The sequence below is a fragment of the Pyrus communis genome, chromosome 1, assembly GCF_963583255.1.
Source record: "Pyrus communis chromosome 1, drPyrComm1.1, whole genome shotgun sequence".
NCBI lineage: Eukaryota > Viridiplantae > Streptophyta > Magnoliopsida > Rosales > Rosaceae > Pyrus > Pyrus communis.
The window spans coordinates 26,349,240-26,376,105 of NC_084803.1; the positions used below are offsets into that span (position 1 = coordinate 26,349,240).

Here is a 26,866-nt window from a genome sequence, read left to right on the forward strand (position 1 = left end):
ATTCTTTCGAAACAAACCTGTAAACGTAATCCTGTTAATAATAATGTTTACTGTTATATACATACACTGGGAAAGCCCGCTTCATCTCTAAAATTAGCTTGACAATAATGAACAATGTTCGATGATGCTCCGAGGTTTCACTTAATTCCATCTCTTGGCATTCTTTGTTCCTTTTGATTTGGCCTTTGCTTGCTGAAATGCCTGCATCTTTTGCTTCTTCCGAGCTTCCTTCTCAGCCTGTAGTGGAAAACGAGTGTATTAAGCGACAGCTCAGATTGCTGCACTAAAACACTTCAATTTCTCAGGTTTCATAATGGAAGGATGCTTACCTTAGACATCTTTGACTTTGCCTTCACTTTAGGAGCCTTTTCTTCGATCTCGGCCTCACGCTCAAGCTCTCTTTCTCTAGCATCAAGATTCTTCTCTAGATAATACTGCGCGTCATAAAACCTCATGGTCAGAATCACTGATCAAATAAGCAACTGGATAACTGATTTAATTTTTTTAATGAACCCTTGACTCTACAAATGTGATCACGACTGCTAATGTTATGGGCACTAACTTTTCTGTCTTTTGAAATTGCGAATGAAAGATGGGATTAAGTGAAAGGATCCCTTGTTTCCACATGATAACATGTTCTATAATCATCCTACAACCCGGGAGTCATCAATTTGTTGGTTATACAAACTTAAAATATTTCCTGAATCATCATTTGGTTAAGGGTCAGCTCGAGATAATGAGATAATTTTAAATCTAGCTCATTTTCTTTTTTTCGAAACTATTAAATGAAACCAGAATAATCCAAACACTACACTTTTAAGCCAATACATAGAGGATCAAGAAAGTGCTTACATTGTAATCTCCTGCATAATTTTGCAACTTGCAATCTTTAACTTCCACTACTCTATTAACTATTTGCTTTATGAAGTATCGGTCATGAGAAACTGTGATGACAGTGCCCTTGTACTCCGTTATTGCCTCCTGAAAGAAACAATTAGGGACCATATTATAGGTAAGGGATGCCGAAGTAATGCAAAATACTCATTGCATAGAATGGAAGGAAAAATGTGAGAGACTTACCTCAAGCATCTCTTTTGAAGGAATATCCAAGTGATTTGTTGGTTCATCCAGAACTAGCAGAGTTGACGGCTTTACCATGAACTTGCAAAAGGCAAGGCGTGCCTAACAAACGTGAAAGACAAACTGTTAAAATCCTCACCTCACCTCACCTTGACATGTAAGTCCACGTATTATGTAGGCTTCTCAACATGGAACGAATGATAAACAAAAACAAATTCAGACCTTCACACGCATTATAGCCAATACCTCACTGGAAGGAAAAGATATAAGGGAAGCACAAAATACGTGTACAAAGAACTGACAAAATTCATTTGCAAGCCTATTAAATTTACCTTCTCGCCACCACTCAACAAGGAAACCTTTCTGTCAAGCATATCAGATTTGAAATTACAACGCCCAAGGAGACCCTTTATATCATCAAGTCTCCAGTCCTCTGCAGCTTCTTCTACTGTCTCAAGCACTGTCTTATTTAAATCAAGTGCCTCGGCCTAAAAAGACATGGATATAGGTCAAATGCAGAAAAAGAAAAAAAAAGTTCTGAGAAACAGAAATAAAAATTTATGCGACGAAACCTAGAATTGCCATGGTATTCCTTAAATCAAAGGAAACACTAACAAACCTGATTTTGCTCAAAATAGTTCGGTAGGACATTATGCTCCCCAATCTCAACTTCTCCTGCTATTGGCTTTTGTAAACCCATTACTAGTTTCAGCAACGTACTCTTTCCACATCCATTTGGGCCAATAATGGCAATTTTCTCCCCCCTTTCAATCGTAAGATTTGCCCTGTTAAATAGGACCTGGTACAAAACACAGATTGATGTAATATATACAATTTGTCTCATTTCTCTTCAACAAAAAATAAAATTTGCAGGTGAAGAGTTTAAAGTAGCACTTCTTATTATTAGCAACGTATGTCCACCCACCTTATCCCCAAAGCCAAATTCCAGATTCTTAATCGTTGCAACAAATCTTCCACTTCGTCCCCGCTCAGGAAACCTGATCTTCATTTGTTTCCTCTGGAACGGCCTTTCAACTAGATCGTCTTCCTGAAGTTTCTCCAGCTTCTGTTTTTGAGAAATAAAAGAATGTAAGATAAGTGGGAAGTGATGTGATTAAATACCACCATAGTGAGCAATACATAGAATGACAAAATAAAATAATTATAATCATCAAACAGATATATCCACCAATCATATCAGTTTTACATTTCTATTGAGTGTCATAACAAGCATTAATAGGTATAGAAATTTAAATTACAAGAATTTATGCAACATTTAGTTTGTTTGGCTCAAAAACGTATAAGAGCAGTTTGGCAAGAACCATTGAATGAGACAGACTACAAGCCTACTGACAAAAAAGTCAGTGAAACGATTTTTTTTTTGGAAAGAATATTTCTCACCACTCTTAAATTTTCGTGACTGAAAAGAAAAGGTTTAAAGCAATTAAGTTGCATTTTGTTAAATTAAGAAAATGAAGCAACAAATTCCAACCGTAACTGACTGTTCAGGTTAGACGGGTTTATTTAGTTCCTTTTAGAATTGCACAGCACAAATTTCTAGTCCAGTAAACCTCAGTTTACCTTTTCAGCAGAAGAAGCACGGCCAGAATTAGCTCCAGCTCCCAGCCTGTGTATCAAGTCTTTTGTCTGCTCGATTTCCTTCTGTTGCTTCTCCCAAGCAGCATTTTGGGTTTCAATCCATGCCGCCTTTGCCAGAATATACTGAGAGTAATTTCCCTCGTATGTCCTGGAGACACCCATATCTGTTTCCACTATTTTTGTACATAACTGATCTAGAAATGCTCTGTCATGAGATATTATAACCATTGGCACATCTTGCCGATTCAGATAATCCTCGAGCCACTCAATTGTGTCAAGGTCAAGGTGATTTGTAGGCTCATCCAAGAGTAGTAAATCTGGATCCTGAAGATAAAAAAACATCGCGCCATGAACAACAACTAAACCAATTCATATTCTAAGATACATTAAACGTGATACGCCTATTGGCAGAAAACAAATGTTCTGTGAAAAACAAATGCTAAATGTTGTATGAAACAAATATTTGTTGGGGACAGCATCTCGCTATACAGAAATTCAAGTTCACAAGTTTCCATGCATACAATTTTTCATCGCACCATTTGCGGTAATAAAACATTGTTGCATACGTCAAGCAATAATAAATGTTATAATTCAGTTTTCTACATCGCCAACAGAGATAACCTAAAACAAAATGTACGATATTGGTAGGATATATGTTAATATACCTGAAGTAAAATCTTCCCAAGCGACATCCTCATCTGCCAACCACTGCTAAAGGATGCCACCAATCTATCAGTATCCTCTGGAGCAAAACCGAGTTCCGGCATCAGCTTATTAATCTTTGAATCCACCATATCCAAGTCAGCCGCCTGCGCCCGATTCTGAAGCTTATCGAACTCATCCAAAAGCCTTCCCATCAACTCCAAATCGTTAACGGAACTCTCCAACGCCTTTTGCACCTTCTCCAACTTCCCAGCCACTTCCATTTCCTCTTTAAACGCACTCATAAACTCCTCCTTGACCGTCCTACTCAACGAAACCTCGAATTCCTGGCTCAAAAACGCGATCTTCATGTTGGGTTTCGCCTTTATGACATTGCCGGAATCGGGTTCTTCTAAACCGGCGATAATTCTCATTTGGGTAGTTTTTCCTGCTCCATTTACACCCACCAATCCAACCTTATCTCCCCTTTTGACTTCCCAAGTGACATCTTTCAACACAGTGACGCCCTTGTAGCTCTTTCGGACATTTTCGAGCTTCACACCAGAAGAAATACTGGAAGCCCCGGAATTATTCGAATTCCTTTTACCACGTCTGTTCTGAGATTCGTTCTTGGAATTATCCGAGAACAAAGACTCGACATCGTCGTCACTGGCGGTGGTTTCGGCGACGGATGTTTCAAGAGCCACCGCCGATAAGGGGGTTGCAAATTTAGGAATTGGGGTTGTGGATTTCTGTAGATGACCAGTGGTTTTGATGGAGTTAGTGTTGCTGCTATCTCTAAGTGATTGAGAAGCTATCCGATTAGAAAGGGAGCGGAGCCGGGGAGGGAGAACGGTGGCGCGAGCGTCGAAAGGGGATGAGCCGCTGATGAAGGCGGAGCGGAGGTGGAGGCGGTGCAGCTTAGAGCTCAATTCCATGGTTGGTTTTGGTGGGTAGATTCTCTCTCGGTTTGCTGCAAGTCTCAGACTCAGACCATGAATTATAACAAGATAGAAAAATGAAATTTGTGGCGTTTTAAATGCCCGTACAATGAAATTCATACTTCCTCCATTCCCTTCTCTTGTGTTGAGTGGTCAGGAATTTTACCCGTGTCACTTTTTTTGTGTGAAATATACTTCTACGCAGAACAAATGATGGCGAATAATGCTATAGAAATTAAATTTGTAATTAAAATTTTATAAATTAAATTTGTAATCAAAATTTTATAAATTAAATGAAATAAAAGTTGACGGTTGAATTATTACTCAAACATTGATAAACGTATTTATCTTTTATCCGTAACATACCATTTATTTTATAAATTTTATCTGCAAATTTAATCTTATTGCCATTGTCATTTGTATGAAACACAACCACCCATCTCGTTGTTTTCTACAATGTCGTTTGTTCTTTCGTTTGTGGTAGCAAGTGTAGATTTTGTATTGTGGACCCATAAAAAGTAAGAAGTCAAGAAAAACAAACATGAGAAATACTGGAGCCGCATAAAAATTGAACATAACGATAACGCGCGCGGCTGCAACAGAAAGTTTTGAGTGGTACGCAATTACACATTCCGCAAGGGCAGATTCTTCAGAGAAATTGATAGCCTCCCATCCTATCATCTAAGGCCACCTGTAAATCATGTGAGGATTGCCCTCAAAACACGTCGTTATTCTACTACTAAAATTGAATTTTAGAAAATTCTTAATTGATACAAACATTTTTATGCAATTTTGTTATTTTATTTCTTTACATCTACTTGATTAATTTCTATTTATTATAATAATTTAAGTTATTTTCGTTTTATTGTAGGTCCAGTTGATAAAGTTGACAATTAGAGTTTTTTTTTTTTTTTTTAACAAATAATAGATTTTGTTAGACTAGATGTTAGATTAGTCATCAATGGGGTTCGAACCTACGCCATATTGTAAGGGCTCAACATCTTTTCACCACTATGTTAAAGGGTCACTTGTGACAATTAGAGATCAAATCGAGCAATTTGGAGCAGTTTTAAACTTGGACTGGATAGCGTGCGTGGATAGCATATGGGTTGGACGTTTTTGGTGTTTTAGGTGTTAAACGTGTGCTAAATTCTGGAGAAATTATAGTTGAGGCTAGGAAGCAAGGAATTGCACAAGAAAGAGGAATCCTAGTTGGACTGAAACATTATCTTATCCTATCTTATCATATCTTATCTCCAGTTGCAATGAAGAATCATAATCACATTCCAACACTCAAAACGCTTAATCCTTTCATCCATTAAAGCTTCTAGAGTTTTTAGAGTTTTTTCTCTCTTTGTTTTGAGTTTCAATGTTTATTTTAGATTTCTTTTCAGTTATGATGAACATATGTAACTAATTTTCTTTTTAGCTAGAGGTGAATTCGAAGCCATGATCATATATTTTATATAAATTGATTACATCCAGTTATTGTTTTATAAAACATAAATGCGATTTACTTATCTACCTTAAAGAGAACTTATTCTTGTATGTTTATTAATGATGCATACTTAGTTTGCATGCAGGGATTTGATGCTAGAACATAAGGGAATTTCACCTAATCATTATGAACTTATATTTGTAAGTTGTAAAAGTCATTAGTCATGATTGAGTTACGTAAATTCTTGACAGGAGTATCATGCATTTCATAGTTACGAATTTGAGAAGAATAATTTGGTTCCGTTGCTGAGTCCAATTCAATGAACTTAGGAAAATATGTGAGTTAATTAGTGCTGCTCACGATTAATTTGCGGCATTATCATTCATGGTTTACAGAAATAACAACTGGAAATTAATTTGTATGCATATGTTTTATGTGTGTAGAAGAATCCTTTAACTATCATTTCATTCACATTTCATTCACAACTTAATTTATTTGTTGCCAATTACTTTTGTTTTAATTAAATTCGTCCAAAATCCCCCAATCACTGTTTTGTTATCAGTTTAACTTAGTTTTTAGTTTTATAAGTTTAATTTGTGTTAATTAACACTCCTTATAATTCTTGGAATAGAACAATCCCTACTTACTCATACTACAATCGCATAATCTATACAAAGTTTAATTTGTGTGTTAATTTCTACCACATCATCAATGTCATTTTTTATATTTAAAATTTAATTTTAGAAAATTCTTAATGCCTCTTTTATTTATTTATTTATAATTTTCCCTTTTCTTGTCCGAGTCTTATCAATGAAATTGGAAGTGGGGGGATTTTTTTTGGGTCGGAAAGTAACATTCATTAAGCATAAGAAAGGGTTCACGAGGCCATCCAAAGGAAAGCAAAGCAACCAACAACACATTTGGAAATTCCTCTTCACAAAAGCTCAGCCCAATAAGCAAACAAACCAAAACTAAAACTTTAATTCCTATCCCCCAAAAATGCAAAACACAACCGTCGCGGCGGCCACTACAACCTTGCCAGCAGCCACTAAGGCACCAACACTAGAGAAAACAATCTAGTGGTGAGTTCAATCAAGACATTGCAACACAAAAATTACAAACCCGCAACCAAAAGCACACCACAACCAGATTTTGTTATCGGAAACGCCGAACCAATAGATAGCCATCGGATCCAAATCATGTTCACCAACTCCTGCAAATATAATCAAACACAGTAGCAAATGGAGGGTGAGCTAAAGGGGTATGTAAAATCCCTTTACTTTAGCCGAAGCCACAAAAAGCTTGCCCTTGAGAGAATTCCAACATACCAATCGGTGGAGGGTCACTAAGGAAGGAAAATGGATACGGCATCCATTTCAGTCGAAGCTCACAAATCCGAGCAGACATTGGGCTAGGGACGGATTATGAGGAAGAAAGAGGGGAGGGGTGGGGGGGATGAAGGCTTGGGTATGAAAAGGCAATGTAAGAGAGGGTGGGTCAGAGAAGCGGCGATGAACACCGAGGACGCATCACACCGACTCTCAAAATGGCAAGCCGAGGAGACAATTGAGGGTGAGCAAGGGACGGTGGGAGCTTTCTAGAGAGGAGGGGGTGGAGGAAGGGAAGGGGGGCAGTTGGACTTCCCATGTGGGTGGGCACTGGGCAGTGCCGCCTGCTTCGGTCATTTGACCAACACATATATCATTTGTTCTCCACTCTCCATGGCAAGAAAGGAGAGACAATTACAAATCTCAATTCAGAGAATTGGCATCAACAGTCAAAGGAGGTACCGTCTTCACAATTACACTTGACCCGTGGGATTACAAATCTCAAATCAGAGAATTCGCATTGACAGTCAAGGGAGTTACCATCTTCACAATTACAGACGATCCACGGATCAAACCCTCCTCATTAGGCTCGGCAGAGCTTTAAAAAGGCCATCAATGGGGGCTAAAGTATAGTAATATAGTATGAAGCCTTCAATTACCTCGTGCAATTTTCTACCTTCCTCCCATGAAGCCTATCAATTGGTCCCTGAGGAGGTATCACCAATACTGAGGTCCACGGAACTTTGTTTCGCTCATGGGTATTACGATGATGTTAATGGTTTCAATCGATGACCAGCTCCAAGCTCCAAGCTCTATACCCACGGTGACACGACCAACAAATATACTAGAAACATTCACTTGAAACAGATCACAAATCCTAATTCAAAACTCTAAAGGATTAAACAATACATAAATTAGTCTACCGTTAGAAAATGGTTCCAGTTTTATAACACATTGGTCAAAAACTAATTTTCAATTCAATGAAAAACCATTAACAAGTCAGAGTCTCATGTCAAAAAACTGCTATTCAAGTGTTAGAATTTCAGTCAGTAACTCTCAAGGTGACTCGGTTCCAAAGAAAACATAGCTTCCAGAAAAAACTTCATCACAAACGCATCCTTCTTAGTTAACCATTCTTCAGAAACTGGGATATCAAAATTTCATGAAAATTTCTCAAACAAAAAAATCCATCGACATCTGACATTTTCTTTTTTCTTTTTTTTTTTAAATCAAGACACTTCTATTGTAAAGATGGTATATCACAAACGCATACTTCTTATAGTTTTAACTATTGTTCAGAAACGGGGACATCAAAATTTCAAAAAAAACAGAAATTCTCAATCAAAAAAAATCAATCGACGTCTGACAAGTTTTTTAAATCAAGACACTTCTATTGTAAAGATTGTATATGTAGCTAGTAGTAATCGTAGTAGTACTTATTGCCGCAGAACCTGCATCACATATACCTGCCAAAGGACTGCATTAAACAATTGAATCATGTTACCATCTTTAAGAGAAAAGTCTAAGATCTGATGGTGCCCAAATGTTTCAAACAACACATCACAACTCACAGAGCGCCATTCGGTACCAGTTTCCAACTCACAAAAACAATTTAAAATTTCCAATTTACGATGCCATAGATTAAAAACAAATTATGCAAAACCAAGAAAAACAATGAAGAGCACCGATAAACAAAGTAAACAATGAGCAGTTAAAAAAAAAAAACTACATTATCAAGTTCATTTAATCCGTAGGATTTGGGAATTTAAAAAAGTAATTTTGTCCAACCCCGCTGACTCCATAAAATACAGATAGATTTATAAGTAATTTCTCAAACTCTTGATCAAACAAGTCAAATTAAAAGCTACAGTACTTTGAAGAACGCGAAAACAGAAAGGGAGAGAAAAACAGAAATATAATTTAATAGTTTTAAGATTCTGCTCTTTGTAGTAACCATCAGCTCCTTTTAAACTTCAGAAGAATCAGCAGACCAGTACAAAAAGACTGATGCACCTATGTGGGATCTGCACATTTAATAAAAAAATGTGAAAAATAATTTCAAAAGAGAAGGTTTTAGCACCCAAGATACCTTTAAAGGGCATACAAGTTAGATTTCAAGTTCCAAAGGCGAACCGGTCTCAACATTTAAATTACACATGGAATGCCAATATGAACTTGCTGCAAAAAACTCAGGTGATTCACAATACATAAATATAACAAATCTGGAGAGATCCATTATTAGGAGCTTGGTAAAAAAGGAGCCTTCAAATGGTCAAACAATTCTAAAGACATTGTTCAAATAATGCACCACTCAATAAAAATAAGCTTTAGAACTCATGAGCATTCGTTTTGTAGGTTTTAGAATGGTTTAACATGAATACAAGCTCGACATCCGTATGTTTGGACTTTGGATTGGTTTAATGGAGCACAAAGTAAACGTCAGCATTTGCATTAAACCTCAATAGTAGATACTCCAACTGATAGAACGTATGCGTGACACAATACATGTCAAAAAGAGAACATATAGCAGGATCTATGCAAAAACCTAAGGATCTATATAGTGGCATGCCAAAAACCACCTTCCACGAAACAAGGTATTCTCATTAGTGACTCTTTACCCTAAAATTCTGTAATATTTGACAGAAATAGAATTGCAATAGATTTGAAAGCCAACATATCAAGCAAGTAATAGACACTATCAAATAGTTCAAGAAGGGCAAGCCCAAGATGTTCAATTCAAAAGAAGGCAAGAGAAAATTATCTGTATGGTCTAGAAGAACCCGGAAAATACCAATGGGTTGAAATTAACCCACCCCAAATTTTCAATTTTGGTTTGTGCTGACTCCCAGATAAGAGATTCAGCGGCAGCTAGACAATATTAACAAAACCTTACATAGTGGAGGGATTTATAGGCTTTTGAAAAGTCACTTATTTGGTTCTTGAAAATCAATCTAAATGCCAAATTTACTGCCATCTACCAAAAAGGAGTAAGTATAGGAGTGACTTGTTATCATTTTGGATGAGAATGACTCAAATTACCAAGTAAAAGAGCGAATTTGTTATACCTCAAGGGCACCTAATGCCCCATGTATGGAGCGCCACCAGATTGCCCAACGCCATGCTGCCCTCTTCCTGAACCACCTTGCCCTAACTGCGGGTTAGGGTAGCCACCTTGCATTGCACCTTGATTTCCATAGCTTCCCATCATCCCAGGACTAATACTTGCCTGATTCCCATATCCACCCTGTATCACATGTCCTGCACCAGGAACACCTGGGTTCACATTTGGAGCAGATCCAAACGTCCCCAAAAGATTTGTCAACCCCAAGCCAGCTCCCTGTGTTGCAAGCAAAGCAGTCAGTGCCTGCCCAATTGCCGGGTTAAACGCCTGGGCTGCAGGAGCCCCCTGATTAAATCCAATCCCTCCACTCGCAGGCGCCATCAAATGCCCCATTCCTGATGCAGCTCCACCTGCATAACCTGGATTCTCATTCCTCTGAAACTTGGAATTATGTGACTTGTGGTGGTGCTGGTTCTGGTGCTGGTGCTGAGACTTGCCCGGCTTTGGACCGTCAATAGCCTTCTGGCAATGCAAAATATGGCCCTCAAAATTCTTGTGTGGCTCTTCCAGAGCCCTCTTCGCACTCTCTGCCGACTTGTACACAAACAAGCAAAACCCTTTAGGCCTCCCCGTCAGCTTATCGAGCCCTAGTGGCCCGTCCTCAACTTCTCCAAACCTAGAAAAGAACATAAGCAGCTTCTGGATATCCAAGTCCGCCCCAACATTGCTCACATAGATCTTCCTCTGCGTGTACTCCGACATCGGCTGGGACTGAGCCGCCTGGGCCGCCATAGGTCCAGCAGCGGCATTAGGGGCCGGGCCAGGGCCAATTGCCGCCAGCTGGCATGCAGTCGTCCGATTACCGATCTTCTTCTGGGGCTGCTGTAGGGCTTTTCGGGCTCCAGAACGAGTCTTAAAGAGAATGAAACCGTAACCCTTGGACTTACCAGAGACCTTATCGCAAACAGCCTTGCAATCCTCAATCTCACCGTATTCCCTAAAAACGCCAGTTAGGGTTTCGGCGTTGGTGTCCCATCCGAGACCGTGGACGAAGATCTTGCGGTGGATTGGGTCCTCATCCGCAACCTTCCGGATCCGATCCGCCACGTCGCCGTGATTATCGGCAGCTTCGCGGAGCAGGGCGATAAGCTGTTCCTTGGTGAATGGTTCTAGAAGATTCTGGATCGGCTCCTCGTCGTCGTCACCGGCACCGGCCTGATCCGAAGCCGCTGAGATGGAGGTCGTGGTTACGTTATAGGTTTCCTTATACTCAGCGCCCGGCTCCTCTTCGTCCTCCTCTTCTTCCTCTTCCTCTTCGTCGGCTCCTTCATCTTCCTTGTCTTCTTCCGGCTCTTCCTCCTCCTCCTCTTCTTCGACTTCTTCATCTTCCTCTTCGACTACTTCCTGTGCTGGTTCAATTTGGGGTTTGGGTTCCTCAACGACCTGTTGTTGCTTTTTGGAGGGTTCGGAGGGCTCGGTGGAGCTGAGCTTTCTCTTTTTCGCCATTATAGGAGGGGAGCAGGGCGTCGCGGATAGAGGGATTTGGGGGTTAGGGTTAGGGTTTCTTTGAGGAGCTGCTGCGGCGCCCGAGTGAAAACACAGGCACGCAGGAACTGATTGGGAATCGAGAGAGAGAGAGAGAGAAAGACAGGATAAAGATATCGTCCAATCTCTTTAGGTTAGGGGCACTTTCGTATTTCTGGCTAACATTCTACACCTCTTATTCAACCAACACGTAATCTAGTCTAGGTATCTTTATCTTATATCTTATATATTAAAGGGGGCGTGAGGTTTTACTGGTTTTGGGTTTTTTAAGGCTTCAATGGTTAGGGGGTTTTTTAAGATTTCAACGTCAAAATGTTCTCTATGTTTTACATGTTCGGTCATTTAATTTCCGTGTCTTTAATTTGGTTAATTTAGTATTTTGTGTTTTAAATCGTTAACCAACATGGTTACCTCTGTTAATTTATTATTAAATATTTTATTTTAAATATTAAAACCCTATTTAAAAAGAAGGTTTAAATAAAATAAAATAAAAGTTTAGATTAAAAATAGGTGCAAATCGGTAGAAGTAGCCCAGCCGCACGCCCAAAACGCCCCCGCTAATCCAATCGCTTCCCCGGGGTTGGCTGCTATAAAGGTGGTGGATGCATATATGACTCAGATTCAGGTCATATGAGGTCAACGCTAGCACAGGGGAGTGGAAGGTGTGGAGAGCAACACAATGTCAACGTATCGCTGGAGAGATGATGCGAAATTCGATGGTAAGTGGGAGGCCGTGCGAGTGAAATTTTTTCGAAGAGAGACAAGATGGGTGGTTATTTAGCGATTCATGGTGGTTGGAGTGTTGGCTTTGGATGGATTCGATGATGGTAGTCTACCATTCCCGGGAACCGAGAAGACTTATAAAGGTGTTTTGGCTTCCCTCTGGCCACCATTGTGTGATTCACTAGCGCCAGAAACCTAACCCATGATATGCCATGTGGAATACAGGCCTGTAATTTGTCGGTAACCATAGGGCCACATGTGGTGATTTGTTTATTTAGTCTTAGTTCATACATTTTCGTCCATTCTGTCAAATAGACGTTAAGGTAAAAGGTAGTACAGGTATTTCAATTTTAACACAGACAGAGATAAGCCATATGCTTGGTGACGTGGCACTTACATGGGAATATTGGTTGATCACCACATATCTACCATGCCACATGTAAATTGTGGCGAGAAATGTTGGGGAAACAAATTAGGGGTTAAGTGAAAAGGTGAACTGAGATCAAATGAGATGAAAATGATAGTTCTAGGCGATAAAGTGAGACAAAGCTAGTTTCAAGGGGCAAATCAATTAATGAGCCTTCAACTAAAGTCTTAGGTCGACCAGTTAGAAAACATAGGAAAAGTATCAAGTGACTCTTTCATCCAATTTTCCCTTTCAATTGCTGCTCTTTTAGAGCCATAAAACTAACAACCATTGAGAAATTCAAATAACCAACAAATCATGAAGGAATCTTGGCTACATATTGGTATTATTCAATCTCTCTCTAATTTCATAAACAAAAAAAAGAACCCAACAAGAAGTGTTGGAAACAAATTTGCGCACATCCACGAATAGAGGCGTGAATAAACTGGAATTACCCATGATCACCGGCAAAGGAATGATGGGGTTGACTGGGGGTGTGGTTGAATCTAGGTTGGATTGCCTATATATCTTCGATAAGGAGAACCAAACCACTGGTGTAGTTTTAATAAAGAATGGTGTGATGTGCACAACATCATAAACCATCCTTGACGAATAGCTTATAGCGAGACGTTAAGTAAATGGGCTTTCCATGAACGTGTCTACTCATAGACAGCGGCGTATATGTGAAAATATGACTCTTGTGGAGAAGATGATGAATCGCAATCTTGTAGAGAATATCATATTAGAGAGATGTATCTTTAGTTGTGATTGATTAAAGAAATAAATGCCCAAGCTAAGTATTTATAGAGACCTTCAGAGTTCTTGTAGGGAGAGTAATCTCAATTAAATCGGAGGCTATCTAGAAGGAAATCTAAGATAACATAGCCAATCATCCTAAGAGGTTGTCGCCCTTGCTGCAAAGCCGAGGCGGGGTTTATTTTTTCACTTACCCGGGATCCATGGCGTGACAAAGGCCTACAAAAAGAGGTAGTCGCCCTTGCTGCAAGGCCGAGGCAGGGCCTCTTTGTTAACTCCATTGTCCGATCAATGTCATGTACACAACAACGCTGTTTGTTGTGGATCAAAATTTTCGACCATTATTCCTCCCTCTAGGGTAAACGCATCAAGGAATTAAAATATTCGGAGATTGGGCACATTAGAGAAATTCCAAAAGAGTAGAAATTCAGAAATGAATTGTGATTGCTTCTTTGAGAATTAAATCAAGCTTTCAATGAAAGAACCAATTTGTAATAGCAAAAATCCATCTTCTTTAAACTTGACGAAATTGTACCTAGAAATCAAATTAAACATATTTGGTTAAGACCAAGAACTACGCGTCTGAGAGGGGGGTAAATGGCCAATGAACCTCTAATTTTTAAGTCAAATTCTTTGAAAAGAGGGTGAGATTTAGGGTTGAGTTATAGAGAGTCAACTTCAACTTACTTGAGAAGTATGTAGAATGGGGCAGTTATAGGGAGCATGGGCATGTAGGAATTTCCATGTCATGTGTCGTCCAGATGCTAAAATTGTGTCATACGATGAATGGAGTTGTAATTGTGCCATGACTAGTATAATCCTTGTAGATATTATTAAATCTAGTTCATAATATTCTAAGGATTATCTTGGAGAATCCTTGATTCGATGTGAGGGGGCTTCCTTATGTAAAGGAACTTGTCTTCAATGAGGAAAGCTTAAAGATAGGAATTAGGTAGTAATTCTACCTTTAATTCCCTTACCTTTTCTCTTTGCCATGAGCAAAGAAACTTAAAGAAGTTGTAGACAACGGGTTTTCTAAGTGGTTAAACTACGCGTAGAACAAATGTGGGGTCTCGCCAATTTAATGAGGCATTCTAGGCAATAGTAGATAAAAGTCCAAATGTCAGCTCCAGAATTTTCTAAATTATTTTTGCCTGTTCTAATACATTTTTAGGTTAAGCTTAAGCTCCAAGTTGGAGCGTTATAGGAAACCAAGTTCGAGTTCATTCGTCAATTGTTGTACAGGTTTTCCATGGCAAGATTTGATAAATTCACGGGCCTTTGAATTATGTTTAAAAGGAAAACCAATGAAAAATGCTTGAAAACTTTGAGTTTTAATGATAAGGACAAAATAAAGGGTAAAGTGAATAGTACCAAGATTGACTTTTTAGTGTAAGAATGTGATTTTTCATTAAAGTGAACAGTACCGAGAGTTTTTCGTTAAAGTTCCCTTATATTTGGTGATGTAGGTAGATTTTCCTTTTTAAGATTTTTTTTTTTTAATATAAAGATATTAGACCCTAAAGAAAGAAGGGATTGAGTTTGGTTACACAATGAGTTAGCCACTAACTAGGTATCGAACTCAACATAAATATAATACGTCATCGTCATTCATATGAATCGAACATGAAATCTCTCACTTATAAGTACAAAAGAATATTACTAAAATGTAATACTAGTTGATAGATTGTTACTTTTACAATTAGTATATTTGATGTCATGTAGATGTTTTTTCAAATATAGAGTTAAAATTTTTCTAATGAAAATATTTTCGTTCCACAGAAAATTAATAAAACAAATAAATAAATATAAAAAAAGCAACGCACATGCACATGCACATCTAAGCGATGGCCAAAACTTCCAAAGCAAAGCCATACAAGCAAGGGTGGTTCGGTTCGGTTAATGGTCAGTTTGAAAACCGAACTGAAAGAGTAATGTTATTCATACCATTTTTTTGTATCATATTTTCATATCATCTTAGGTTGAATTTAATGTGGATAGCCACATCTTTTGAATTATTTAGAATTTTAAATTTAGTTCATTATTTAATAAACTAATAATTAAGAAAAACTAGTTAATTAAATGATGATTGTGGTATACGAGAACTCTTTCTCCATCATTCCTTAGGTTTTACAAAATTTTCAAATGATGTGGTTGTCCACATCAGATGCCACCTAAGATGATATAGAAATGTGGTATAAAACATGGTAGGAATAACAGGTTTGGGAAAGAGGAAAATAATTGAAATCGAACCGACTGTTTGGTTTTTTTGAAATTCGACAATACCAAAATGACCCAATCAGAATCCCTAAGGCCATCTCCAACCGAAGGCTGGCCAGAGGGTTAAAACTAGCCCTCAGGCCCTCCAAAATATTAATATTTTAATGAACAGTACATGGCTATATTTGCCTCCATCTCTAACTAAGGGCCAAATGGCCAGAGGGCTCGTTTTAGCCCTGTCACAAAAAATCATCTCCAACCGAAAGCCAAAAGGCTACCGTATGGAATGGTGAAAAATATGTGAGAAATGGTGTAGGAAAAAATTAGAAAAAAAAAAAAAAAAAAAAAAAGGTCCAAAAAAAAAAAGTGGGCTATTGAAAAAAAAAAAAAAAAAGTGGGCTGGAACCAAAAAAGTTCATAAACCCTAAACCTAAAGGGGCCTGAAAGCCCTAAAATAGGTTGAAAGACCAAAAAAAAAAAAAAAAAAAACAAAATGGGCTAGGCAGCGGGTTGGCTGAAGATGGCCATTCATTTAGCCTATCCTTCGGTTGGAGACGGTTTTCGGACAATTTTCGGCCCTCTGGACCATTCGGTTGGAGATGGTCTAAGTTTAATAGAAATCAGAATCCTAACACACATTTCATATCAAAATCCCTAATTTTATTTCAAAACCAAAATCAAAATTTCGAAACTCTAATCCTTAATTTCAGAGACCCATATCGAAATCATAATAAAAAATTCTGAAATTAGAATCCCAAACACATTTTTAAAATCAAAATCCCAAAACGTATTTCATATCAGAATCCCTTATTTTAATTCAAAATCAAAATCAATATTTCAAAATTCCAATCCCCAATTTCAGAATCCCGCATCAAATTCGAAATCAAAGTTGATAAATGAAGGTGCAATTTCTTACCTTGTGCAATGCAACTGTCAGAGGAGAAAAATAGAAAGTCGAACGACAGATTGCCACTCAACTCGAGCGAAACTGGAACCAAACTCGAGCGAGAGAGAGAAGGACATACAGAACTAACCAACGTTTCATATAGAACTAAAATTAAAATTAAAATCATACCTATTTAATTCGGTTCGGTCATACAGAACCAACCAACGTTTCATACCAATGCTCATACTTAATGTTTCAGTTTTAGTTCGATTTCTGGTACCAGATTTTTTGGTATTTTTGGTAATTTTGGTTTAGTATTTTTTCAATGAAGGACATGAGAGAACACGGTCAAAGACAGATGGAGAGGTTATAATATTTTCAATGAAGGACATGAAATGAGTACTTCCTTGGGAGCGTTGAGTAACTCAAAAGAGTGTAGAAACTACTCCTTTTACCACCGAATTAGGAAAGAGGAAGTGGTTGTAGCATTGAAAAAGATGAAGCATAGAAAAACAGTGGGCCCATATGATACACCGATCGAAGTGTAGAAAGTCTTGGGAGAGACGGGTATATCATGGCTCACAGACCTTTTCAATAGGATTTTGGAAATGAAAAAGATGCCAAATGAGTGGCGTAAGTGCACTTTGGTGCCTATTTACAAGAACAAGGACAACATACAAAATTGCATGAACTATAGGGGTATTAAGTTAATGAGTTACACAATGAAGCTTTGAAAGAGAGTAATTGAGTATAGATTGAGGCAAGAGACACGGGTCTCAGACAACCAATTCGGGTTCATGCCAAGGCGCTCAACTATGGAGGCAATCTATCTCTTACGAAGATTGATGGAATAATATAGAGGTATGAAAAAGGATTTGCACATGGTCTTTATAGATTTGGAAAAAGTGTATGGTAGGATTCCAAGAGACATTCTTTGGAGGATTTTAGAAAAAAAAAAGTACGAGTAGCATATATCCAAGCTATAAAAGATATGTATGATGGAGTAAGGACTGTCACAAGAACTCATGAAGAACAAACCAAAAGCTTTCCCATAACTGTAGGGTTACATCAAGGCTCATCTTTAAGTCCTTACATTTTTGCATTGGTAATGGATGAGTTAACGGGAGATATTCAACATGATATTCCTTGATGTACGCTTTTCGTAGACTATATAGTGTTGATAGATGAAACTCAAGAATGAGTAAATACGAAGCTTAACCTTTGGAGAGAAGTGTTGGAATCTAAAGGTCTTCGCTTAAGTCGATCAAGACAGAGTATATGGAGTGCAAATGAAGGCTCAAATAAGTTAGGTGTGAGGATTGGAGATTAGGAAGTACAAAAGAGCAACAACTTTCGCTACCTAGGATCTATCTTGCAAAAGAACGGAAAGTTGGATGAAGACCTCAACCATATAATACAAGTTGGATGGATGAAGTGGAAGAGTGCATCCGGCGTGTTGTGTGACCATCGTTGATAGGAGCATATTCATGCGACTTAAATGGCTTGTTCTCGTGCATTTACGTTATGTTTCTCTCGTTATTTTAGTCCTTTATGCTTCTTTTGTGTGTTTTTAGGTTCTAAGGGCCTAGGGAGCAAGAAAGTGCATTTTGAGGCCATTTGGAGCATTTTTGGGCATGGATTGGATAGCTTATCCATGGAGCCAAGAGGATGGACGAATTTGAAGGCCTTGTATGCACTTGAAGACACAAAACAATGGCCCTAACCCAATTACATTCACCTTGCCTTGGGCTTAACACAAACACCATTCCTTGCCATGCAAGGGGGAGCAATTTGGGTCCATTTCATGTACTTAAACTCTAGCCCAATCCACAATCACTTCAAAGCCATGCAAAACCTTTCAACACCCTTTAATCTTCCCCCTTTAAGTTATGATTTTATTTCCTAACCCTACATGCATTATTTATTAGTATCTTTACAAGACATTATCATTGCATAACATTCCATTTCCACCTCTTTCCCACCTAATTCACATGCCTTCATTCATTCTTTATTCCACTTACACTCATCATCACACACCTTAGCAATCAACACATGTAATCACATGCATCACAACCACAAAGAACCATCCCCAAAACACTTTGCCGTGAGTTCCCACTCCCATTTCCAGCTTTTCATAACTTTTCCTAGTTGTTTTATTACATACATTCCCCCTTCATTATTCCAAACACATGCACCCATAATCATTCATCCCCTCCTAGCTGCAATATTCCCTCTTTTGTTCCCCCATTTCACCTATAAATAAGCATCCAACACTCCTCAAAATTCACTTACTCTTCCATACACATCTCATATCTCATTCACACACAACACCCCTCAAACACTTCCATTCTTTCCCTAACCGTGAGTTTCCCTTTCTCCTTCATTCTTCCATCTCCAACCACTCCCTACTCCATTCCACATACACCTAAAGCCCTTAAGCTCACCTTAGATCTTGTGCTACAACAACGAGGAAGAAAAGAGTGCTTAAACGTTCATACAATTCAAGTTTGAGTTGTTGGAATGTTTAGGTGTTTCTTTGATTTCAAAGTTTAAATTTAATTCTCTTTGTTTTGTACGTATGAGAAGGGAAGAGAAGAGTGCCTAAACGTTCATACAATTCACGTTTGAGTTGTTGGAATGTTTAGGTGTTTCTTTGATTTCAAAGTTATGAGGAACTAAACCCCCCTTTAGCTAGGGGGTGATTCAAAATACATGTTTATGCTTGCATTATGAATTGATTACTTTTGGTTGGAATTTCATAAGTTGTGGATTCAATTTGTTTAACCATTTGAATGAATATAACGCTAGAATATAAGTGAGTTTCACCTAATAGTTACGAACTTATATTCACAAGTAGTGGAGGTTGCTTATAAACAATCGCGTTAAACGAATTCTTGGCATAAGTTTCATGCGTAATCCATAGTAACGAATGCCTCGTCAATGTTTATGATTTCCGTTGAACTTAATGATCTTTGTTGAATGTCTCTATCATGCGTATTCCATAGTTAGGGACTTTGATTAAGAATAATTTGGTTGTAATGCGTATTCCATTCAATCCAACGAATCTAGGGAAATCTGAAAGTTAATTTAAACGGACCTAATTAATTTGGAGCATTGAGTTTCATAATTTATCGAAAGACCAACCGAAAATCAATCTTGTATGCAAGTGTAACATGTGTGGAGGAAAACCCCTTAGCTATTCCATCATCCATATTTTTATCACATTCATATTTACATTTTGCCTTTAATTATATTCTGTCTTTTTAATTTAATATCGTCCAACCACAATTCCCCCCCTATTTTGTTAAGTCTTAATCATTCGTATTTGTTTTATTTTTGTATCTTTAAGCTTTTGGAGTCATAAACAATTGCAAATTCGTCTAAATCAAGTTCTAGCTTCTATTTGAGTCAATTTGATTGTTTTAGACAATTTGAGTTTTTCAAAGCCTTTCTGAGTCATAGTAATCTTGTTAAGAGTATTTTAATTTAGTTTTTATGTTTTTAAGTCAATTTAGAAGGTTTTAGCAAGCCCTCCTAATCCCCGGTCTAGAACGATCCCTCACTTATCCATTCTACTACAATTGTCAAACGAGGGTTTAATTTGAGTGTCAAGTAAAATCTCGCATCAAATTTTGGCGCCGTTGCCGGGGATTAGCAACTTTGCTAATCCTTTGTCTTTATTTTTATATTTTGTTTTTCGTGCATTCTTATTTCAGATTCTTAGTTTGTTTGTTTCCTTGTTTTTTAGGTACTATGTATGACTCGTAGCTCTCGGCCTATTATAGAGAACATCTCCGACTTTGACGGTGATTTTGAACGCACTTTGAGGAGAACGAGGAGTCAACAAGAGCCACCACAACCTCCACCACAACCTGGGCTTGAAGAAGACGAAGTAGGTGTAGAAGAAAAGCCCACGGATCAGATTTTTGAAGAAGAACAAGCCATGGCAGCAGATAATAGAACCATCAAGGAGCTTTCGGCCTCGGGTTTGGATAATGCATTGCCTCTTTGTATCCAATACCCCACGGCTGCAGAGGGGAAGACTGAGGAATTTGAACTCAAATCCAGTTTGTTACACCATATTCCGAAGTTCCATGGCTTGTCTATGGAAGACCCCAACAAACACTTGAAGGAGTTCGAGGTGGTTTGTTCGAGCATGACCCCCGTCAATGTGGATGGGAGTATATTGAAGATGAAGGCCTTTCCATTTTCACTTATGGACAAGGCCAAAGATTGGCTCTACGAACTAGCCCCGGGAACTGTGACTTCGTGGGAGAGTATGAAGCGTGCTTTCTTGGAGAAATTCTTCCCTACTTCGAGAGTGATTCTCCTACGGAAGAAAATTAGTGGTATTCAACAGAATCATGGTGAGACATTCCCGGCTTATTATGAGCGCTTCAAGGGCCTTGTAGCTTCATGTCCTCAACATCAAATGAAGGAGGAACTTCTCCTTCAATATTTCTATGAGGGCCTCCTTCCTATCGAACGTCAAATGCTTGATGCATCAGCGGGAGGAGCATTGGTGGACAAAACACCAAGGGATGCCAAGATTCTCATAGCCAACCGAGCGCTCAACGCTCAACAATATGAAGGAGTAGGCCAAAGGGAAGCCCCACGGCAACAAAGTATAAATGAGGTGAGTGCTATTTCTGAAATTCAATCACAACTTGCTAATCTTAATTCTCTTGTTTCTCAGGTTGTGATTGGTCCAAAAGCACAAGAACACCAAGTTTGTGGCGTGTGCTCAATTCAAGGGCATCCATCCGACAAGTGCCCTCAACTAATCGAGAATGGTGGTTGGGAATCTGCCAATGCAATTGGTTTCCAAGGACAAAATCAAAACAACCCATACTCGAACACTTACAATGCCGGATGGAGGGACCATCCAAACTTCAAATGGAGGGAGCCACAACAAGCTGCCCAACAAGGAGGATTTAGGCCAAACCCCCCTGGTTTTTATTCCAAGCCGTATGCACCCCAACAATCCCAACAACCTTCAGCATCATCTCATTCAGGTACGTCTTTGGAAAGTAATCAAGCTATGCAATTACTAACCTCTATTTCGCAGGGGTTGCAAAATCAAAACAACCGGATAGAAAATAACGAGAAGGAGATGATGGATATGAAGAAACAAATAGGGCAGATTTCTGAGTTCCTTGGACAGATTAGAGAGCAAGGAAAGCTTCCTAGCTCAACCACAGTCAATCCAAAGGGAGGATTCGAATCCGCCAAGGCCATCACCCTAAGGGGTGGAAAAGAAGTTGGGACCGAGCCAAACAATCCCAAATCTGCCCAGAAAGTAGATGAAGAGAAGACACAACCTGAGGCAGATCACCCTAACTCGGCCAAATCAGGTAATTTAAGTTCAAATTCATGTACTTCACGTCCTAATCTGCCCAATGTACCTTTTCCTCGCAGGTTCATGCAAGAAAAAAAGGAAGAAAACGAGAAGGACATTCTTGAAACGTTCCGGAAGGTGCAAGTGAACATACCGCTTCTCGATGCAATCAAACAGGTTCCAAAGTATGCTAAATTCCTCAAGGACCTATGCAATACAAAGAGAAGGAGGACAAACAAAGAGGTAGTGAAGGTAAGCGAGAATGTGTCCGCTGTTTTGCAACGTAAACTGCCTACCAAGTGCAAAGACCCCGGTAGTTTCACGATTCCTTGTGTGATTGGACATAATCGTTTTGAACATGCCATGCTTGATTTAGGTGCATCCATAAATGTCATGCCTTATTCTATTTATGCATCTATGAATTTGGGTGAATTAAAACAAGATGGTGTAATTATACAATTGGCCGATCGTTCTAACGCGTATCCAAAAGGAGTTTTGGAAGATGTGCTTGTGCAGGTGAACCATTTAATTTTTCCAGCTGATTTCTACGTCCTAGACATGGAGGATTCAGCCCATTCTACATCTTTGCCGATTCTCCTTAGTAGGCCATTCATGAAGACGGCCCGAACAAAGATTGATGTATACAAAGGCACCTTGACAATGGAATTCGATGGGGAAGTGATTGATTTTAATATTTCTGAAACTATGAGATATCCCATTGATGACCATTCTTGTTTTTCCATTGATGTTATCGATTCTTTGGCGCAGGTATACCTTGAAGAATTGAACGAGGACGCCCTGGAAACAACCATCACTAAGGCCATAGAGCGCAAAAATGAAGGATTTGGGCCAATGCAAGGCCACGGCAAGGAGGAGGAATTCTTTGCAATGGGTTCTAGTGAAGAAATAATTGAGGTTGTGGCAGCCCTTGAGTCATTGCCACAACAATATGGTAAGGTTCCACTCTCACTTTCCAATTCAGTTTCCACTAAGATGCTACCTTCTGTTGTTCAGGCACCATCGCTTGAACTTAAGCCGTTGCCGGACCATTTGAAGTATGTGTTTTTGGGAGAAAGCGAAACATTGCCCGTCATCATTTCATCAAGTCTCACGGCAATGGAGGAGGAGAAGCTTGTGAGGGTGCTGCGAGAGCACAAAACGGCCATAGGGTGGACTTTGGCCGACATTAAAGGAATAAGCCCTACCACATGCATGCACCGTATACTTCTTGAGGAGGGGGCTAAACCAACTCGAGAGGCTCAACGCCGTCTCAACCCTCCGATGATGGAAGTGGTGAAGAAAGAAATAATCAAGCTTTTGGATTGCGGAGTGATCTACCCTATCTCCGATAGCCGTTGGGTCTCTCCAGTTCAAGTCGTTCCCAAGAAGTCCGGAGTAACTGTTATCAAGAATGATGAGAATGAGCTCGTGCCTACACGCATTCAGACTGGATGGCGAGTATGTATCGATTACCGGAAGCTAAATGCCATGACTAGGAAAGATCACTTTCCTTTGCCATTCATCGACCAGATGCTCGAAAGGTTAGCCGGTCATGCTTTTTACTGTTTTCTTGATGGATACTCTGGATATAACCAAATTGTGATAGCCCCGGATGATCAAGAGAAGACCACATTCACATGTCCCTTTGGAACATTTGCTTATCGTCGCATGCCATTTGGCTTATGCAACGCACCGGCCACTTTCCAAAGGTGTATGGTAAGTATATTTTCCGATTTTGTTGAAAAGATCATTGAGGTTTTCATGGATGATTTCAGTGTATTTGGGAGTTCATTTGATAATTGCTTGGATAATCTGACCTTAATTTTGAAACGATGTGTTGAAACTAACCTTGTCTTGAATTGGGAGAAATGTCACTTTATGGTGAAACAAGGTATAGTTTTAGGACATATTGTTTCAGAAAAAGGAATTGCAGTAGATAAATCGAAAATAGACCTTGTACGTCACTTACCCTCTCCTACTTCGGTTAGAGAGGTACGTTCGTTTCTTGGCCATGCAGGGTTCTATAGGCGTTTTATCAAGGACTTCTCCAAGATGTCCAACCCTCTTTGCCGATTGCTTCAAAAAGATGTGCCATTCAAGTTTGATGAAGAGTGTAATTCGGCATTTAACCAACTCAAGGAGAAGCTAGTCTCGGCCCCCATTATTGTACCTCCAGATTGGAGCCTTCCGTTCGAGCTCATGTGCGATGCATCCGACTATGCATTAGGAGCTGTTCTAGGACAAAGAAGAGACAAGCGGCCGCATGTCATATACTATGCCTCTCGGACTCTCAATGATGCCCAATTGAACTACTCCACGACGGAAAAAGAACTTCTAGCTGTGGTTTTTGCTTTAGATAAATTCCGTTCATATTTAATTGGTACTAAAGTAATCGTTTATTCTGATCATGCAGCTTTGAGGTACTTGCTCACGAAAAAGGAAGCAAAGCCGAGGCTTATCCGTTGGATTCTTCTTCTTCAAGAATTTGATATTGAAATCCGGGATAAGAAAGGAAGCGAGAATGTAGTGGCTGACCATTTAAGCCGAATGATCCACGAGGAGCATGAACATGCCGTACCTATCCCTGAAACTTTTCCCGATGAGCAGCTGCTATCCATTGAGGTAAGTGAACCATGGTATGCAGATTTAGTGAATTACTTGGTGGCTAAACAAATTCCAAATGAACTAAACAAGCACCAACGTGATAAGCTTAAAAATGATGCACGTTTCTATGTTTGGGATGACCCTTATTTGTGGAAGTATTGCTCAGATCAAATTGTACGTAGATGTGTGCATGATTCTGAATTTCACTCAATTCTAAGCTTTTGTCACACATATGCATGTGGTGGTCATTTTGGCACACAACGCACTGCCCTCAAGGTTCTAGAGTGTGGTTTTTATTGGCCGACTATATTTAGGGATGCTAGAACCTTTTGTATGTCTTGTGATCGTTGCCAACGAATGGGTAACATAGGTACCAAGGACCAAATGCCGCAAACCCCTGTCTTTAATGTTGAAATTTTTGATGTTTGGGGCATTGATTTCATGGGCCCTTTCCCTCCATCTTATGGTTTCACTTATATCTTGCTAGCCGTTGATTATGTTTCTAAATGGGTGGAAGCAAAAGCCACCCGTACTAACGATTCTAAGGTGGTTGCAGATTTCGTGAAAACTAACATTTTTGCTAGGTTTGGAATGCCGAGAGTAATCATAAGTGATGGAGGGTCTCACTTTTGCAATCGGACCATTGAGGCGTTGCTAAGAAAGTACCATGTCAACCATAAGGTCTCCACACCTTACCATCCTCAAACAAATGGCCAAGCCGAGGTGTCTAACCGAGAAATCAAACAAATTTTGGAGAAGACCGTTGGACCAACAAGGAGGGATTGGAGCTTACGTTTAGATGATGCACTGTGGGCATATCGTACGGCATACAAAACACCCATTGGGATGTCACCTTTTCGGCTCGTCTATGGTAAGCCATGTCATTTGCCCGTAGAGTTAGAGCACAAGGCACATTGGGCCGTGAAGATTTTCAACATGGACATAGATGCAGCGGGAGTTCATAGGAAGCTCCAATTGAATGAACTTGAGGAGATTCGGAATGAAGCCTATGAGAATGCCCGGATGTACAAAGCCAAGACCAAAGCATTCCATGATAAAATGATTCGAACCAAGACCTTCACAGTTGGGCAGAAAGTGTTACTTTTTAACTCTCGCCTACGTTTGTTTCCTGGTAAGTTGCGTTCTAAATGGATTGGCCCGTTTGTTGTTACTAATGTTTTCCCTCATGGTGCAGTGCAAATCAAAAGTTCAAGGACGCAGCAAGAATTCAAAGTGAATGGGCATCGATTGAAGCCCTATTACGAGATGTTTGAGGAGCATGTCGTGGAGGAGGTACCCCTCCATGCCGTGGAACCTAGTCAAGCTTAAACGGAGGTACCGTCCGGCTGCAAGACGTAAAAGAAAGCGCTTCGTGGGAGGCAACCCATGCATCCGAATAGAGAAGAACTTGGAAACCCCTTTAAGAGACTTATTTTTATTCCTTTCTTTTTCTTTACTGCCTTTACTTTGCTTTCTTTCTCGAATTTGTTTATTTGCTTGCTCTGTTGTGACTTTCTGCTTAAAACATTGAGGACAAAGTTTGATTTAAGTGTGGGGGGGGGGGTAAACAATTTGTATTTGCATGAATTTCGTGGGATTTATTCACCTTTCACTTAGAATGTTGTTTCTTGATGTTTTAAGCGTTTTTAGAGTGTTTTAGTGTGTTTTATAGTGTCTTGGTATAAAACTCCGAAAATTTGATAAAAAAAAATAAAAAAAAAAAAAAATTTCTTTTCTTTGTTGCTATTTCGTTTCTGCCTTGTTAGGTTGTTTAGTTGTTATTGTTTGTTTGTTTATTAATTGTGTGAGTCTATGATTGTAACATTGAGAAAATGTTTGATTTATTGATAGGCACTGCTAAACAAAGAAAGATGGTGCTTCACAAAGGGTGTTTGCTTGAGGCCCCACTACGTGGCTTTACTCTTGAAACGGAAGGCGTAGGAACAGAAGGCGTAGGAGCGGAAGGCGTAGGAACAGAAGGCATCGGAGCGGAAGGCATAGGAGCAGAAGGCATCGAAGATAGAGCATTCCAGGCCTCAATACTTGGCCAAGCGCTGGATGAGCCAGGAAAAAGGTGCCTCTGGAGGAAAGACGAAAACCTTTGACGGTCACTGTGAATCCGACCTTCAGACTCTTGCAGCTCATCAAGCTTCCTCTTCATGCCCGTCGAATAGTTGTTTGCAAGCACGTGCAAACTTCTATTCTCATACTTCAGCTGCTGGATCTCCTGCTTGAGACTTTCCACCTCTGCCATCAATGATTCCACCTGACGGGAGCGGGCAAGCAGGCGTTGGCCCAT

The 26,866-nt window shown here is 39.4% G+C and overlaps 2 protein-coding genes across 2 annotated transcripts; both read right to left on the minus strand.

The window, feature by feature from the left end:
• Window positions 1-20: 20 nt before the first annotated feature.
• LOC137736127 (ABC transporter F family member 5) lies at window positions 21-4,375 on the minus strand. Its single transcript, XM_068475456.1, has 9 exons — window positions 3,345-4,375; window positions 2,662-3,003; window positions 2,006-2,146; window positions 1,700-1,879; window positions 1,413-1,568; window positions 1,081-1,182; window positions 853-981; window positions 330-434; window positions 21-237 (listed from the first exon to the last, which is right to left on the minus strand). The coding sequence occupies exons 1-9, from the start codon at window positions 4,257-4,259 to the stop codon at window positions 142-144; spliced, it is 2,166 nt and encodes a 721-aa protein (XP_068331557.1). The 5' UTR covers window positions 4,260-4,375; the 3' UTR covers window positions 21-141.
• A 4,450-nt stretch (window positions 4,376-8,825) lies between these two features.
• LOC137737172 (UBP1-associated protein 2A-like) lies at window positions 8,826-11,727 on the minus strand. The gene is made up of 2 exons (XM_068476574.1): window positions 10,094-11,727; window positions 8,826-9,052 (listed from the first exon to the last, which is right to left on the minus strand). The coding sequence occupies exon 1, from the start codon at window positions 11,593-11,595 to the stop codon at window positions 10,105-10,107; it is 1,491 nt and encodes a 496-aa protein (XP_068332675.1). The 5' UTR covers window positions 11,596-11,727; the 3' UTR covers window positions 8,826-9,052; window positions 10,094-10,104.
• Between the last annotated feature and the right edge of the window lie 15,139 nt (window positions 11,728-26,866).

Excerpts from the sequence above, each read along its gene's own strand:
- LOC137736127 (XM_068475456.1), bottom strand. The coding sequence starts at position 4,259 with ATGGAATTGAGCTCTAAGCTGCACCGCCTCCACCTCCGCTCCGCCTTC. Across the intron at positions 1,880-2,005 it reads AATTTGGCTTTGGGGATAAG|GTCCTATTTAACAGGGCAAA; the intron begins GTGGGTGGACAT and ends GTTTTGTACCAG. Across the intron at positions 238-329 it reads CAAAGTCAAAGATGTCTAAG|GCTGAGAAGGAAGCTCGGAA; the intron begins GTAAGCATCCTT and ends TTTCCACTACAG.
- LOC137737172 (XM_068476574.1), bottom strand. The coding sequence starts at position 11,595 with ATGGCGAAAAAGAGAAAGCTCAGCTCCACCGAGCCCTCCGAACCCTCC.